Source organism: Parasteatoda tepidariorum, chromosome 10, assembly GCF_982258835.1.
Source record: "Parasteatoda tepidariorum strain Cologne lab strain chromosome 10, Ptep-v5.0, whole genome shotgun sequence".
In the NCBI taxonomy this organism is placed as follows: domain Eukaryota; kingdom Metazoa; phylum Arthropoda; class Arachnida; order Araneae; family Theridiidae; genus Parasteatoda; species Parasteatoda tepidariorum.
Window position 1 is genome coordinate 6,324,722 of NC_141764.1, and position 19,380 is coordinate 6,344,101.

General features: G+C 31.8%; 1 protein-coding gene across 1 annotated transcript; it reads right to left on the bottom strand.

The window, feature by feature from the left end:
* Positions 1-426: 426 nt before the first annotated feature.
* Positions 427-19,097, bottom strand: LOC107445770 (lysosome-associated membrane glycoprotein 5). Its single transcript, XM_087153986.1, has 8 exons — positions 18,876-19,097; positions 15,510-15,568; positions 12,654-12,693; positions 11,314-11,441; positions 4,619-4,738; positions 4,440-4,533; positions 2,632-2,817; positions 427-704 (listed from the first exon to the last, which is right to left on the bottom strand). The coding sequence occupies exons 1-8, from the start codon at positions 18,910-18,912 to the stop codon at positions 529-531; spliced, it is 840 nt and encodes a 279-aa protein (XP_087010112.1). The 5' UTR covers positions 18,913-19,097; the 3' UTR covers positions 427-528.
* Positions 19,098-19,380: the final 283 nt, after the last annotated feature.

Sequence of the window (19,380 nt, forward strand, 5' to 3'; positions counted from 1 at the left end):
ACAATAAAGATAGTTGGAGGTTTAATGTCGATCTTGAATCTCAAAATAATTTGTTTTTGATCCGCAAAAGGTTGAATTTGGATTACAAGTTTATGTATCAGAAAAAAACTGATGTTTGAATAAACAATATATATATATATATATATATATATATATATATATATATATATATATATATATATATATATATATATATATATATATATATATATATATATATATATATATATATATATATATATATATATATATATATTGTTTATTCAAACATCTGCGAGCATTTAGCAGGGAATTAGCTTCCTATGCATAGTTCTAGATATTTTTTTAGTACATATGCAATTTGATTGTTTAAATTTATTTATTGCTATTTGTTGCTCTATTTTTTTAAAATTATTTTTAATTATTTTGCTCTTTCTCGCTCTAAAACCGCCAACAATAGTTAATATTTTTTTTTAATTGTTTACAACACTTTTAACATTATTTACGAAATGAATTGATTTTCCTAAGTTTTTCTCCTATGTATTCTGCTCATTCCACTGTGTCATAATCAGTTTTCCTTGTCGCCACATTCCGCCAGAGAGCGTAGCCAAGTACCACTAAGACGGACATCACAGCCAATGTGCTGCCAACTGCAATTGGTACTGTCTCGTCTAAACCGAAAGGCTCCGGTAATCCTCCTATTCTGACTAAACTACATCGTTGAACTGGAAAAGGAAAGAAAAAAAAATTGTTTAAAAGGACGTTTTAATCAGGTCGGTTAGAACAACGCAAATGTAAAATGGACCACCTTTTAACTTTTAATCTGGAAATGGAAATTTCAGATAATACAATGTCATAGAAATTACTTCGTTTGTGCCTGATTTTATTAATGAACTTACAGTGTGTACTATATAATAAACCTGTCATTAAGGTCTACCCCTCGAATGACTAACATTGTGTCTCATGTGAGAATCCAATTGACAATCAGAAATTGTTAAAGTGCTGTTTTTTCTTCTTTTTTTCCCTTCTTCACATGTACTGCTGCATTACAACTCGACGTTGCTCTTGTATCAAAATTTAGTGTTCACCGAGAACTAAAAAAATAACCGAAATTTGAAATATATTAAAAAGGCAACAAAACCAAATTTGGAGAAGCCGGTCACCAGGTAATACTTCGAAAAAAAAAATTGGGATGAAGATTGACCACGAGTTTGGTGGTTCGATGAAAACGGACCACCAAATCCGATGAGTCATGTATAACAAATTTTATATGAATAATTCCGATGAGCACAAATATTACTGACACCAACTACGAAAGCATCCCCATGGAAAAAACATATGCCCTATATGTGACATTGTTAGATAGATTATTACTAAGAATCTTTGAAAATGTTACTTAGTCAAAGAAGTACCTTTAAACACACACATCTATATATAGATACAATATTTGTAAAATGCTTTGAGATTTAGGGACATCAGTGTACGAAGCGTATGTAGGATTACTTTAAAGAAATAACGCTCTTAGCTTCAAGCCTTTAAATTGGAGTATTAATCGAAATAAAAACGTATTAATAGCTATAATATTAAGAAAAAGATGATAAATAAATTTTATTAGTAAAACACCTTTATAACCGTTTATTAATTTTATGCTGATGTGGAAAAAAAAAAGGAAAAGAAACCTTGAACTTCATGTCAGAGAGCTGCATCATACCATGGGGTTTATTTTTCCATGGAGAATGCATGAATTGCATTTATCTGATTTTTATTTATAGATGGTTGAGTGTATAAAGCTAAGTACAGGTGGCGCCGTAGCACTTCCGGTTTACTACTTCCGATTGATTTTTACGCGTAAGCTTGGACAAGCGCGCCATCCCATATTATTATAATTGTAGTGTTCACAGTATTACGCGTCTTTTCAATGAAACAAATAACAAATTACTCTCAAACATGCTATGATACAACAAAAAAAATAACAACCGGAGATATTTTACACACTTATAGCCAAATAAATGGTAACACTAAAAAAGTGGCAAACTGAACACTATATTTATGTTGAGATATTAATTTTCTATGTCTCACGACCTGTTAGAATTTATAAATTATAGAAAACTCTTATGATTGGTAAAATTTCCCGTAAATTTGAAGGAAAAAAAATCACAATATTGGAACTTACTTCAATATCAGTATATCAAGCCTGTTCACACATCGCCTTATAAGCGGAAACATAAGCGGAGGGATACACCGGAAGTTTTCTAAACTTCGTTCCGGTCTGTGAAAGTTTGTTATTGTTTCAATTCAGTTAACCATCCATATATAGTTTGTCTATGCAAAGAACTCCCCCAGCCGTTCGTCTGGAGTAGTGACGGTGTCCGTGGTAACGAGGTTTAACTATTTCAAGTCGGGATGTTGGGTCATCGTGTGAGAGAAAGTGAATCAGCGAAGAGAGCAGCCCTCCTCACTGAAATGCGCTTATTTGCCGTATCAGCAGACGACCTGAGACTTCGTCTCGAGGGGAGTTCTTTTTTATATAGACAAACTATAGACATCCATAAATGTAACCTACTTAGAACGAATAAATAAATACAACAGAGTTGTTAAATTGCTGGAAAGAGAGCGCAAGGTCTTTTATATATGAAATGATACTTTACTTACATTGGGAAAATTTGCCCATTTGCACATCGTACATTTGTAGGTGGACGTCCTTCATTCGTGTCAAGACAACTCTTTCCTTTCTGGAGTCGTACATGGGAATGACGTCAGGAGACGGGCAGAAGTAAGATTTGCCGTAGGGAGTCGCAAATAATCCATCCTCCAGGGTACGAACAGTCTTTTTCCCAACTAATGAACAAAAATCACTCATTTTATTATTTTTTTCTCCTTCAAAGATCTGTTCATTTCATGACTAACCCCTACCTTACCTCAAAGTTTAAGGATGTTTTTCGAAGCGTTTTGTTTTCATATGAAAAAACGCTTAGTCGTAACTTCTGCGCGTTTGCAAGTGATTCAGGTTAAATTTTGCCTATTTTTATGCACCCTATGATAATTTTGAAAATGTAAACGTAAATGAAACTCACAGTTTTGTAATGATGAAAAGTAGTTGTCGTTTTTCAATCTTTGAATAGTGAGCCGTTATGGCTCAGGGGATAGAGCGATCACCTTCCAATGAGGTGAACCGGGTTCGAATCCCAGCGATGGCTGGCCAATACGAATTCCGCATTCGGCTTGCACTGATCACTGACTTAAAAATATTCTCAGTGGTAGGTGGATCATGAGTTAGAGTTCCCTTGCAGTCAGGCTAACCATGAGAGGCTTTCGTGGTTTTCCTCTCCATTTCACGAAAATGCGGGTTAGTTTCACACAAAAAAGTCCACCACGAAGACAAATTTCTTCCAATACTTGATCCAGGAAGGAGTTCCCTTTCTTCTGGATTGGGTTCAAATGACAAGGTTACGAAGTTGATATTGATAGTCTTAAACCCAAAAAATTGGGTCTGCTGTTCAACGACGGTTATAAAATAAAATATCTGAATAGTGCTCCAATGTTAAATTGTCTAGGATTATAAAAACTTTTAGAAGTAGAAAATTAATATTCATTCATTTTAATAATTTTCTCTAAGGTGTAAAAATGTCTCAAATTGGTGATTTTTTTTTTTAAAAAAATTAATATTTATTTTTTAACAATCTAAGCTATTTGTCCTATCTAAAGCACAGATCACGGCAAGATAGTAAATATAAATTAAAACTAAATCTTTGCTTCGCGATTCGGGCATTTATTATTTCTATTATTATTCGACAAAAAGAAAGTTTCAAAACTATTATTTCGCAGAGGAAAAACGTTTTGTACTATTAACTCGAAATAATCGTTTCATTTTATGAAATTTAGATTAGTTTGATTTGGTTGTTGACGTCACAGATACACTAATGCACATCTTTCGATGGTCTGATATTAATCATTTATAATGATCCGAAGCGAGCACAAACACAATTTAGATCAGAAGGCAGATGGCGGTAGTACTAACTTAGCTTTCTTACGGCCTAATAACCTTGAGTGGAGTTTTCTGGCTCGGAAATTACTGGGGATTTTCATTACCGAGTTCAGAGGGCAGTGTGGTACATAGACTTAGGTGCGCTCCCCTGCAAAATTTAGTGAGCGGATGGATGACCGCTTGAATCAGTCTGCGTAGGGACCGAGGGTGCGCGATATGGGTCCTCGTTAAACTGTTCTACAGTTAAGTGCTCGACTTGGTGCCATCCCCTCTGCAGAGGATAAAAATTGTGATGGCATGTCTTCGGATCATCCTCAAGGGATGTTTCCCAGACCGACGCCAATAGCCCATTGCGCAGCTCTAGTGCGACGTAAATGAACGACAACAGTAACAACCAAATATTTGCATCCCTAACCCTCTATCATATTTTTCTTTCTTAAGTTAAAATCTAATAATTTGGGTAGCTTTTTCATACCATTGGTTGCCCCATCAAAGAGTGGACTTGCTGTATCATACAAGAGCTCCATTGACAATAACTCCCAAGTGTTTTGATTTTCTTTTGGATTTACCTGTTAAGTAGAAGAACATCTTAGAAATCCACATTCTATTTTAAACGAAGAAAAAAAAAAGGGAAGGAGAAGAAATGAAACGTACCACCGTGAAAGACATAACTAATCGGAATCCTGGCCATGCTAATTCAAGTATGGGTTCTCTGTCAAAAGTCCCACACCTTCCCTTCACTTTAGCATCTTCAGGCATATTTACTGAGATGTGCTGCAAACAAATGATTAAAAATGCTTTACACTTAAATAAATGGTAAAGGAAATGATCCCATCTCTTATAGGGTTCACCACAACACATTTTCATTCTTGCTATGGGGGAAAAAAACTGCCTTAAAGAAACGACAACAGCATCAAAAATGACGAACAGAGAAACAACCTCAGATCAGCAATATCTGACCCATTGAATAATTTTGCAAATACCAATTGTCACTGTCGAGAGATCAAATCTTTGGCACGTATGCATTACGCAAGAAGTACTTATTAAATAACATTTTAAGTGCTGATTAATTACTTAACATTTTAATTACTTAATCATTGAAAATTTCTTCGTTTGAAAAAAGAAAAAATAAGAGAGGCATTTTCTAGGACGTAAGGGTGACTATGCTACAGTACGGAAAACCAGAGACGGCTTGTTCTTTCATGGGAAGTAAGTAAGAAGTAATGAGTTGTTAGAACCCAAACCAAATTCCCAATTATGAGAAAATAGAAAAATTTGCACAATGATGCGGAAAAAATGAATTCTATGTATATAACCCAATTGTATGAAACCACCTTGTTTCAGATTTAACGAAAGTTAACAGCAGCAAATGTGTTGCGCAATTTAATTCTAACCAAATTACAGCTATTTTCATTTATTTATTTATTTATTTTAAAGAGCTGTGACAAGGGGCACACTGTGCATCTGAAAATAATAAACTGTAATTTTACTGGTACACTGAACGAAAATGGTTCGCCATTTCTGAGTTAGGCTAAGTGAAAAAGTCTTCTGTATTTCCTAATCTGCAAAAGCTCTTCAATGATTGTCCTACATTTGCGTTGGCTAATTGAATATTTAAGTTTTTTTCAAATCATCAATGTCATTTTGGAATGCATGAGGCTAAATTTGCTTAGGCTTATTGCCATATATTTCTTTGATAAGGACATTTACAATAAGCCTTCGGAACTCAGTGCCTATTATGAATTTCTTGAAATAAATGAGACTAATTAAGTAAGGAATGATACATTTTTAATTAATCTAAGAAAAGTTATGAGAGTTCACTGCAATAAGAAAATATTGGAGACTTTTTCAATTCGCAACGAGAATGGGTTGGAGCCTCTTATCTGTTTTGGGTTTAAATATTTATGTTTACTTCAGTAATGGTGATTTCCGAAGAAAGAGGTTTTACCGTTTTTTACGAAACAAGCTTTGCTTTGTGTATATTTTAGAAAGGGAAAATCTCTCGCACGCTTCAGAATTGGTATTTGTTCGCACTCAAAGCTATGATGAAGTATAGTTTGTCTAAAGTAAGAATTCCCCAAGCCATTCGTCTCGACCATAGATTCTCAACCTTTTTAACGTTGCCGCCCCCCTAAGGAGCAAAAAAAATTTCAACACCCCCCTTTGTAAAAATTTAGTTATTTTAAGCAAAGGAGTGGAGGGGAGGTGCTGAATTATAAGAGGCAACATTTTTAAGCAATTTTTTAGGAGTAAAATTTGCTTCGTTCTTTTAAAAAAAATAATGTGCACGTTAACTCGATATTTTTCTTCCGGCAGATAATCGCATTCTATTTGTTGTAATCAAAATAAATACAGTATTGAAAAAAATACAACAAAGAAGTCTATAGTTGAAAAGAGTAATTTATTCTTAATTAGATAATAAAAAAACACACAAAAATAATTTTTTTACTCTAAAAATTATTATCAACGAAACAATCAAATAGCCATGTTAGTGGAATGATTGTGCTTGATGGTTCAGAGCTAGTTTCTTAACATTCGGTTCAATATTTTTAGTTAGATAAAGACGCAAATCTTTTTGTGACTAGATCCGTCACAGCACTGAATCTTTGTTTGACAAGGTAGGAGGAAGGGAAGGCAACTTAAACTTTTTGAGAACAGTTTATAGTCCAGGTGAGTGGTGTTACCTTGGAGCCAAAATTCAGAGAGATGATCACCATTTCAAAGTTTCATTGCTTGAAAGTTCGACCGATTCCTCCTGAATCTAAACCTCCGTTGTCTCAATATTCACAAAAGGATTCATATCCCATTTAGGGACTTCCAGGGACAAAACATCTTTATAGCGGTCGGAAAAGTCCATGTGTAAAGACTCAAGGTGTTAGCAATATTCTTGTGTATCCCTAGAGGGAATTTCACTATTCTTTTTAAGATCCGATTAGATTGGAAATTAGTTAAACTCATTCCGACCAAAATTTTGTTTCCTTAAAATAATTTTTTTAGAAAGGCAAAAATTAACTAATTTTGTAGTGATCAAATTGAACTTGTGGCCTTGAAGTTGTAAATTAACGCAGTTAAATTTTGCAAATAAATCTATCATGTATGCAACTTCTATCTTAAATTCTAGCAATCCGTCTTTCAGAACTACATTTCTGTTTTCGAGGAACTCAAGTACAAATTCGAAAAGAAGCTAAAACCTATTGAGACAGGTGCCTTAGGAAAGCCAGCGAATCTCAATGTGTAGTAGCAAGCGATTGAATTCATTTTTTTTTTTTACACAGCTTATGAATATTTGATCGTTGAGAGCATTACAGTTAATTTTGTTCACAGCAGAGCTCGACATATTGCAATGACTGACGCAAACAGTCACTGGGATTTTTTCCAACTAAATGCTGTCTGTAAATCACGCAGCAAACAGTTAAAATATCTGGTACCTCCCTCTTCAAAAGGGTGATAAACCCATGATGTCGACCAACCATTGCAGGAGTTTCATCAGGGGCGACAGAGGTAATATTCGCAAGACGAATGTTTTCTGTTTAAAATAATCTTTGGTAGTATTAAAAATAGATTCACATTTGGTTTCTACAATCAAGCTTCTTGCAAAAAGCATCTCTTGAATAATTTTTCCTTCTTTAACTAACCGGACGTACGCCAAAAGTAAAACCTCATTACTTGGCAAGGTTAACTCATAAACTTGAGGGGAAAATATGTTGGATATCAAAAGTTTGCATAAAGAAACTTCAATATCTTCAACCATCTCATCATTTCGTCGCTGTAATTTATCGTTGCTTAATGGGATATTTTTGATTGCATTGGATACAGCTGGATGATGTAAAACTGCTTCTAAAGCTTCCTTGTCAGCCAGCAGTATCAACTCTTTGCCTTTGGTATGAAAGAATCCCAGATTTAGCAATTAATTTTGATATATTTTAAGAGGCTATCGAACTATCCTATTTTTGTGAGGAGTTTGCTAGCAAACCCGAGACCGATGGTGCCAGTCAGAAACTTGTGCTTGATGTTCGTGAAAAATGACAGATCTTAATTTTGTTTGTCAGGATGAATTTTTTGAAAATGCTCCTGCAAACGGGAAGGTTTTATTGCCTCATTAGATAAAACTTTCTAACAAAGTAAACATTTGTGAAGTTGAGAGTTCAATGGCGATTGAACAAATCCGAACTTCAAGTACATGACACTGACGAGTATTCAAGTATTAACGACAATTCTTTCTGTTAGCCGACATTGTTGGAGGCAGCAAAATACAAACGGTGAAAGATAATAAACAATTTTTCAAAATTAATAAATAATTTACGATGAAGAACTAATTCGCGCACGTTCCTAGCCAAATAAACAGTGAAAATGAATCGAAACTGGGGGAAAATACTAAAAGGAGCTAACGAAAACCTTCATAAGAAACATGGGTCAAACCAAACATTCATACTGAAAGCATATGCATTTCAATTTTCGCCAAATGACTTGTATGAGTCAGAGGCAAAAACAACTGTCTCATGCGTTGCGCTGGTTCGAATTCGAGAATATAGATCACATAAGTTCGTTTTATTGCTGGAACAAATGGTGAATCGGATAATCTTAATTTAATATAATGATTTAATCTTTCTTTTAACATTAATTTTAGATTAATTTTATTTATTAAATCAATAGTAATTTAATAATTTTATGTTTCAACATTAAATTTGAATGGCAAAACATGGTCAGCGCCCCCTAACGCCCAAAACAAGTTCACCGCCCCCCTACTGCCCAAAACAAGCTCACCGCCCCTCAGCATACTCCAACGGCCCCCCGGGGGGCGGTATCGCCCCCGTTGAGAAACAATGGTCTAGACCCATGGCGGTGACTATGGTAACGAGGTATAACTATTTCAAGTAGGAGGGAGTTTTTGTTTAGGACAGGTTTTGGCTCTGGTCAGGGTGAGAAAGGGAATCATTTTCTTCGGTCTAGCACTAGAGAGAAGAGAAGCTACCCTCCCTGAAATGCACTATTCTTGTTTCCATAGCTGCATATGGTTTCAGACTTTGTGGAGGGAGGAGTTCTTACCGTAGACAAACTGTAGCTTCACGAAGAAAATATTTACGTTTTGACTCCCAGCTCGGTTAACAGTTAACTTAGGCTACGTCACAACATGAAAATTTGTGTAGTTGGCCATTAGCCTGGCACATTTCAAAATGAAGGCGAACATTTAGATAGAATTGGGTTATTCAATTGGCCGAACGATGTATTGTCGATTTTATCTTGTAACATAAGACACAAGCTCGACACATAAAAACAATCAATCGTAAAAGCAAAACCGTAGATGAGGTGAAAGAACTTTCAACTACATAAACTGAGTTTGGAAGTGAAAAAGAGCCATGCAGCGTGTAGCATTAAATTTACATTGTAACTGTAAACATTGTACACTGTTTACATTGCATTAATTTACATAGTAACTCTTAGTAAATTTTCATTGAAATACGAAATATTCTATAATATTTAAAGTTAGAATTACATTTTTCCGTCAAAAATTATCTTCATTAGGATTTTTAATTAACGAAGCTCAAAAAGTTGGCTATTTCTAAAAGTTGCAGTATCCTATTTCATAATTGCTTCATTACTTTTACATAGTGACACCTCATATCAGAATTAAGTTAATTATAATTTTTATTTCAGCTTCATGAGTTACTGCTCAGAAAGAATGTAATTTTACGCCAACCTTGTGTTGGGATTTTCTTTTTATCGTCACCAAAATGTTTGTACTGAAAAATTTTTTTAGGTTTTTACGAGAGAGATTTGTTTCCTATCACTTTACGTTCACGTATGTGTGGTTTAAAGCAACTAAGAATCCGTTAATTGAGGAGTTTCCGTTGTGGGCATGTTCAGTTATCACATATCAGTACGTAAACGTGATGATATGCAAAATGGCCTCGCTAAATCTCCCTATTAATACGGATAATTAAAGGAATGTGTGATTTTGGTAGGTGACATGTGATAAGTTGAGGAAAGGAGGTAACTATATTAAAATGACTCATGCAAATCATGTTTCTCAATGCATAATACTGGGGGTCGCGTGGGCCTCTTTAAAAGGCGACCCAGGTTCGACTCCCAGTGATGGTTGTTACTCCCTGCTTGCACCGACCACAGTGCTGGCGTAAAACATTCTCAGTGGTTAGATTCCCCCCCCCCTTGCCATCGGACAAATAGTAGAAGGTTTTGGTGATTTTCTATCTCCATGTAACGCAAATGCTGGTTAGTTCTATCAAAAAGTCCATCACGAAGGCATGTTTGTCCCAATGCTTGAGAAAGAAGTTGCCTTCTGAGTTGGATTCAAAATTGCAAGGGCACGGAGTAAAACATTGGAAGTCGTAAACTAAAAATTGGGTTGGTTTATCAGCACCGGTTAAAATACATAAAATTGAAAGTTTGTTTCCATTTGTGTATGTACTTTAATTTCTCAAGTGTGGGCGCACCCATTAGGAACGCGTTCTTTTCCCCTGCAGTTCACAAATTTCCACGGGATAGTTCTTAGAACAATCACCCAACTTCAGTTTCCTCTAAAGGAGGAAACTGTGGTTTGCGCAGTATTGAAAACAAAAAAATTAGTGAAAATCTACTGTTTAAAATCATTGCTACAGAGATTCTTTACATAAAAACAGTTTAATGGCTTTACCCAGTGTTGTGACATTTTTTTCCCACGAATCACAACTATTTTCTGGAACTTTCTACAACTTCTTTTTTATCGTTATATGGCGATCAGCTTAAACGCAGTTTTTAATAGAAAAAAATGCTCTTCAATATTTATTTGATCGCGTGATAATTTATAAACGGCGTCAGTACGAAATGTTTTTTCCAAGTTGTTTTAATTTTATTTGTCCTAACATGTTTATATCGAAATGTTTTAACGTCATCACCAGGACTAGACTATGTTGATATTAATTTTTTTTGTTGCCTTTATTATACATTTGGATGTGAAATCATTAACTGTTGTTTTTTCGGTCAGTTTTTCACCTTTCAGATTTTAATCCTTTTTTTTTACGAATTTTAAAATACATTTTTCATTTTAAGGGCATTTTTCTAGAGAATTAATTTTTTTCTTTATAAATTAGTGCAAGTTCTGCATTAAATGCTTTGTTATTTTAAATCATCAACATCTATGCGCTGCTTATAAAAAAAAAATTAAAAAGCTGACGGAAGCAGAAAGTTCAAAAATTAAACTTTTCACGTGAAAATAAAACTTTGCACGCGGCTACACTTTAGTAGTACACGGAAGAGACGTGGATCATAACTTATTCCGTTTTTTTCCTTCCTGTACTGTACACATTTTCGAAATAGTATACTTTAACTTAAGCAAAAATAAAGGAGCTTACTTGTTCCCCCGCTATGCTAGGATATGTGATCTTAAAAGAGGCGGCGAATTTCGCTAATATGCATATTTTACCGTTTCCATCCCACACAGCAAAAGTAAAATCTGGTGCTACATCTTTCGTCAGTACATCTGAAAAATCATAATATAAAAGTACTTTTAACACATAACACACAGAATTTATTATTCATTAAACAATAATTTAAAAAAGTATTTTAAAGGGCAGTCCACTCCAAAACAATTAATAAAATCTTAAAAAAGTCATGCTCACCATCAAGTTAAAGGGTTTAAAGTTGATAGACAAAAGGCTTATATTGGAAATATTGATGTGGAGAAATTTTAATTATAATTTAAATAGTGTTTAGTTCAAAATATATAAAAGAATTACTTGTAGATTTTTTTCCTCAAGATTTACAGAAGGTGATGTAAAAAGTGTAGAATTTGGAAGACTTACAGCAGGAAATTTCAGTTCTTAAATTACTAGCCAGACTAAAAAGCACTCGAGACTATTTTACATTCATGAAAAATAAGAGAAATTTTTAAATTGTTAACAGTTGTAGTGTAAACATACAGAAGTTAGCTAGATATCGAATATACCGAAGCGTTGGGCCGGGATAGTTTGGTTGGTAGGGTGTTTGGCCCATGTCCAAGAGGTCGTGAGTTTGATACCAGCCTGCCGAAGACTCTCCGTGTAGTAAATGGTGACTGGTGCATGTTAAATCAGTAGGTCACAAAGTCTTCTATGTTCCCATAACAAATCATAAGACTGGAAGTACTGAAGAGATTGATCTTTCTCTGGTTCAGGTCTAAATAAAGATCTGTGGATGAATGTATGAATGGGTCTGCCCTATAAACGGGCTGTGACGTGTGTGTGGCTGAAGTCGCATTCTTGTAGAAAAAAAACAAACACTACCTTTGCCTTAAAAATGCATCCTTTGCCTTGGTTTCATCAAGCAAGCCTGCTGATATCGAAAAGCCAAAGCACTTAGGATTTATTTTATATTTTCGTTATCAAAACGTGCATCATTTTACAGTAAGTTAATAGTTATTTTTAATTATTAGATTATTTTCAGATTCTAAAATCTAGTTTAATTTTTACCCGTCGGTGAATACTGAATGCAGGACTACTTACTATCCATATATCATCTTACTTTTCATGCATATGCATACCTTTCATTTTCTGGACTTGTAAGACACAATGTCAGGGAAAAAAAAGCTAAGCTAAAATTCTATATAATCAACGAAGCACATAAAACAAATATCGATGAGCATTTTTGTCTCGTAATTATTAATTAATTCTTAGCCCATTTAAATAAGAATTGAGAAAAAAAGAAGAAAACTTACCGTCAGTTGGTGTGAGAAAATGGCCTATAGGTACTGGAGTCTGTCAAAAGAGAAAAGAAAATGTATGTGTGATTAATATTGCAAAATGGACATCTTTTTAAATTTAAGTAATATGGAAAGTGTAATATGGAAAGTGTTTCAGTAATATTTGGTCAAAAAGGAAGAAAGAGAGTTATAGAGAAGAAAAAAAAAACAGTAAAAACATTATGCAGGGCATTTTGAATCGAGATTTTCACTAATGAAATTAATTAAGTTTTTATTATTATTTGTACAACTTTTTTTCAAACTGCCATTTTCTCATATTTTCAGCATCGAAAGTGAGATAGGATCTTAAGGAATTTAATTATACAACGCTATAGTTTTCATTAAAAAAATTTATATTTTGATCGAGAATATTTTTATTTAAAAAAATATGTTGAGATTCATAAAAAAAACAAAGATCGAACACACTTTTCTTTTGAAGCGAAAGTGCTAACTTTAAGAGATGAAAATGAAAAAAATGAAAAAATTCTACATTTTTGGAAAACTATAGAAAGCGTTGGAAAGTGGTGCCCCCTAATTCTACACCTGTGCTGTTGAGTAATATGATTAATAATAAATAAATAATAAATAATTTTTTTAAAAGTCAAAGTTGCTAGTGAAAAAATAGTTATTATTTCCTTTTATTATAACTATAACTGGACCATTTAAATGAATGCTCTCGATAAAATATGAAATTTTAATGCATTCATTATTTATGAAAATGAAATTTATGGGATACGAGTTTTAAGCAAAACAAATTTACTAAAAACTTAAAAGTATTAATAAATATTTTTTGAGAGTAAATTAACTGAGTTTAATAATCCCAAAGAAATACAAATTTGGTAATATGAAAAATAAATATAAAAAAAAGAAAACCTAAGAATTATTAATACATAACTTTTATTCAAATAATCAACCTACATTAATGCTCCATCAGAGTCTCTGGGTTGTTTTTAGTTTATACATAACATCATTGTTCTTTCCATTTTTGAGGAAAATCGTTCGGCTAGGAATTTTCAAGAATAGTCATTAGTAAGTTATAGAATTAATCAGAATCAAAAACGTAAGAATATGATGGCGATTCATTACAATTATGAAACGGCGATAAATTAGTGGCGATAATTGTAAGGATCAGTATTCATTTTTATATTAAAATCTCCACTGAGATACTACTTATGAATAAGTTAATCATAAAAATAACATCACATTATTTAAAATTAAATATCATGGAAAAACATGGAAAATGCACGTTGATAAAAATAAAATAAAAATAGCTCAGTTTGGAAAACAATCAATTTCTACAATTATCGTCTGCCTTTTTTTTCTTCTTCTTTTAGATTTAAGCTTATTTTAGAGTGATTTCTAATGATTCTTACAACTCTTTATTTTCTATTATAGTGTTGAAGTTAATCTACACGAAAAGGTGCACGCAAAATTTTGAACACTTAGAACAAAATCTAAACTTAACAGTAGGTTGGGCATTCAATAGTTAAATCGAATGATTATCATTTTTATTACTGTACTTCTTCAATTACCAAAAATAGTTTCGTCGTTATCGTAATAATTTCTTTATTTGATGCTTTGAGGAAATACGGAGAGAGTACTCATACAGAAGGTATTAACACTTCAGCCAAACTGAAATATTTTTATTAAAGTCATAGTGCATTTGAAATGCATTGAAATATATCAGGGTGGCCACTCAAATCAGATTTCAAATTTCCCTGATTTTTCCAGGTTTTCCAGATAAAAATCTTAAAATTTCCAGGTTTTTGTTTCTTTTTTCTTATAAAGTGTAGGATGTGTTCAAGAAAAGTGTCTATATTATGAAATATTTTATTCAAAATGTTATTTTTTTAACATATCATCTTGAAAAAAATAATTTATTTTGACAATTTGGCAAGACTTTTTATTTATTTTTCAAATGTTTTGGTACAAAATTTTGAATCAAAAATCATATATTGACCAACAAAAGAGTAAAATTAAATATTAATATATAGTTGGTTCTTAAAAGAAACATTTTTTAAAAATATGTTACAAAAGGTTAAAATGAAATAGAAAAAATTAGCAACAATTGATTTATCGACAAACATTGCTATTAGCGATTGTAAAAAAATGTGTGATTGGTTGGTTTGCTGAGAAAAAATAATTCACAGATTTCTTTGAATGATAGTAGAAAAGCTTTCAGAAAAAGAGTGCAATATAAAATCTATTATTATTAAATCATAACTTAACTAATTTTTGGAGAATTTTATAAAGTTAAAAATACAAAAACATTTTGTCAAAATAGGAAGAAAAAAATTACCACCAAAACATCGGAACAAACTTGAGCCATAAATGGATTCAGCCCAAGGACAGAATTTAAAAACAGAGCTAATATCCTAATCCCTTTTTCACATCCACCAGAATCTTTCCTAAATTGCAGAGTCCCATAGCTGTCAAAGGTTTCTGCATTCGCTTTGCAACCGTAGGAGAATTTTATGTGGTATACTAGTTTAACAGAGCTGTAATGGAGCAAATTTTGATGCAAGCAAAGTATCGCTAAGTTGATGATATTTCAACTGTTTGGCGATACATTTCCGTTAAAAAAAAAGAAAATTAATAAATAATTTAAATTAGAGGAACTAAAAAATTATCAATGGAAAAAATTTCCAGCTTTTCTTTAAAATTCCCTGATTTTTCCAGGTTTTTATCCAAATTTCCCAGATATTTCCAGGTTTTTTCCAGTATAAAAAAAATTCCCTGATAATTCCAGGTTTTCAAGGTTTTCCAGGTGGGTGGCCACCCTGTATATGTATTTTATTTAAAAATTTAAAATGATTACATCTTAATACTTACTGTAGTGGCATCTTTAGAATCAGATTGTGTTCTACAAAGCTTCAGCAGTGTTACAAGGACTGTTTTAAGGAAAAAACATAGTTACAATAGTATTAAAAATATTTATAGTCAAAAATTGTATGAAGAAGAGAGTTTACTACATATTAGGTAGTATTTCTTTTAAATACAGACTAATATTTCTGGATTAATCAAAAGAATTATCAACTACATTTAATAAAAAGCTCACAGGTCTAGTTAGTGTTTTTGATATTGTAAGCTAATTAAATATCTAGGCTCTTTAAAAACATTCGTCGTCATTTTGGAATATTTTCCAGAAGAAATGGGAAAGGTCTCCAATATTCTCTTATCGACCTGATGTTTTTTAGGCTTATTGCAGTTAGCTCACAAACACTTAGGATAATTAGAAAATATAACACTGTTCAATTAGCTTTTGTTTATTTCAAACACTTTTCAATAAGCTTAGAGTAGTGAAAATTTATTGCAAATAGCCTTCTTAGAGGTTAAAGCCAACTAGCCAATGCAGTCGGATCGAGATATTCTTTATACATGAGCCTAAAGAGACACAGGCTAATTGTAATAAGTTAAAAAATATCAGTTAAATTAGAAAATATTGAAGACATTTCCAATTAGATCTACCTGGCTCATTTGTAAAGTGACAGATTTTCAAATAAGTCTACTTCTAATATCGTCTATTATTATAAATGTGATGGAAGTTTTGTGGATATGGCTACCTACCTATAAGAAATTGTAGGTCAAAACAGGATATTTCCATGGTTATTTTTAATAATTGCCATTTTTACAAAAATTATAATGAATTTTTATTGCCAAACAAATTATTGATATTATTCATGTAATTCATTTATTTTGTACCTAGCATTTCTCAAAAATATGGTAAACGCAAAAATGTTCATATTTAAAATGAAGAAACATTTTCCTTACCTTTTTAAAGCAAGATTTAAATATTGTATAGAACGTTTTCAACTAATTAAACTTAATACTATTTGAGTTTTTGAATCAAGGCTGCAACATAAAATTAATTCGTTACAGAGTAGATCAAATACAATTGCAATTAAAAAACGATATGAATTTAACTCGAAGTAAAACATTTGATAACCAGATTCAGTCCTCACTGAAATTTTGAATCAGTGTAAAATAGCGTACATTGATGATTACGAATTTCTTATGTAATGAATAATACGAGAAGTTGAAAGCACATATTTTGGAGCACATGATGTGCTTTTTCGGTGACAAAAGTAATGATCGAGTGGCGATTTTGAAGCAAATATTTAATTGTTATTTTTTAGACTTAATCGCTTTGTGGCCGGTGGTGAGAGTTGCCCCTACAGTGTTTATTACGTACTAGGGATCCTGGAATCTGAACAGCGAAGGTTTAAAATTTTATCACGAAGAAAGTTTAGCCCCTAATCATAAAAATTGTTTAAAAATTTAAATTTATCTTTTTGAAGGGATTTATGGAAGCGCTTTTCTAATGCAAATACCATTACACATTCTTGCAATTTAAAGTGCAGTTATTTATAAAACAGTATTAGTAATGTTTGTTAGCTTACAGCTCTGTTTAATGAAAAATGAGTTTTAATAAGAATTAATGACTCATTTTTAAAGATCTATTTACCTTTGATTTTTATGTCACATGAGCACAAGAAAAATCCATGTGCATGGCATGTGGGTGGGAGTGACATCCCCACATTATATTTTGAAAGCTGTCTAAAATCACGTGTTCATTTTGTTTAGGGTGACATTTTTTAAACGCATTTCTATTAAGTAAAGTCAATAGTAATTAAAAATAAATTATATATTAAAGAGTTGATACATCCATAAAATTGCTTGATTGAAATAAAAATCGTCTGTCATGTGTTAGCATCATTATTGGTGCCAAAAAATATTAAGTACGTTATTATACATATATATTTTTTTGCATTGAATTTCTAAAGGCATAATTTTCCTATTTTTATAAAGTAAAGTTCTCGGGAAAAACAAAAAAGTAAAATAATAATAATAAATTTAAACTACTTTAAATTTTGTAATTGTGTCGGTATATATGTACCTTTCAGTTTTGTGTATCATTTCGTAGTTTATGAATGATACTGTTTCATTGATTATTTAAATTTTTCTTTACATCATAGAAAGAAAAGGGTATTGAGATAGCCAATAAATAATAAAACAATCAAACCTTTTAGATGAGGTACAATTCATTAGAAAGAATGCTGGGAACAAAATGATTGAAATGAACAGAGAGCTTGTTTTTTTCGTCTTAAAACAATACGTTTATGAATACTGAACATTGTCAAAAAAATTTTAAGTATAAATATAGCAGTATAGTCGTGTGACTTGATAAAAAAGTAATTAAATCTCACGAGTTTAAAAGTATATATATGCACTATAAAAAAACTATGTAATTGCTTGTGATACAAAAAGAATATAAAAGCTGAAAAAAAATATATAAATCTTATTATAAGACTCGTACTGAATTTCTGAGGAGTTTGATTAATATAGATTTCAGTATCATAAATTAGGTACTTAAGGTACGCGAGGGATTTCATTTGGTAAATTATTTCAAAATTCCTTTTGTATTAAAAACCCTTGCATCTACTCGCTATATTTTTATTTAATTTGTTGTCGAAACAGAAGATTTCATTCGTCAGAAATAGAAGAAGAAATTTAAAGAAGTAGTCCAATGATATCCAGCATTCCACACCAAAAAAAGATACATTTACCATACATGTGTTTTTAATAGATTTGCAACCTGTTTATTCTGTGATTTTTATAAAAAAATTACATAGTCAATTAAAAAGGGCATATTTTATTTAAAGTTTAAATTTTTTGCTCTTATTTGAATCGTTTGTCCTTATTTTGAGATTTAAAAAGTTTTTATACTTAATTATTTAATTTGCATAAAATTTTCTCAACTACATTTAAATAAACTCTCAACCCAATATAAATTATATCCAATATCTTCGAGTTCTTTTCTAACTATATATCATCCAATATAAAAATATATATCATCCAACTTTCCAAATTTTAAACCTTTTTTCAGTTCAGTTTTTCCTTCAAATTTCAGGAAAAAGAATATTTTAAAAGATAATTTTAAAAGATCATTAAATCAGTAAAATCTAGACTAGTGTTAAAATATCTAACAAGAAAGTTTAATGTTAACTTGTTCTTTTAAATATTTTAAAGTCAGTTTCTAGAATAATTATGCATAACTTTAATAGCATATTATTGTCAGATTTAATATTTTTCATTGGTATTCAACGTAAATCATTATATTTACGAACAATTTTTCAATAATTTATTTAAAAAAAAGAATTCCGAGCCCAAATCAAATGAAATAGAACACGAACTTACCTGTTATGGTTGTTGCAGTGCAGCAGAATTTTGCCATTGCTTAGGATGCTAAACGATTCATTCAATAATGCGAGCAATCAGGAAACAAAATGGAATAGAATATTAAATTTAGAAGAGTAAGATAATTTTATAGGTATCATGGATGAAGAGTAAAGAATATTGTCTGGACGTCCATTATTGTAAATCGATCGCGCCTTAGAGAACACAAGTTTGCGCATGCCCCGTACGAAAGATCTCCCATCATGCTTAACGTAAAGCATGATGGGACATTTAGTCTCGAAACGAATTCAAAAAGAACTATTTATATGCATTAATTTTGTGAACAAAATTGCTAATAATTAATTGCTATAAAATTCCCTCACATAAGTAGGAATGAGAAGAGTTGGTAGTGAAAAATTGTAAAGATTAATTGTTTATTATCGCCTGCTTTAAAAGTTGCTTTTGAAATATGATAGTTTTTTTCCCGCTTAGTTCAAACGATTTCTTTTTAACTCATTAATAATGA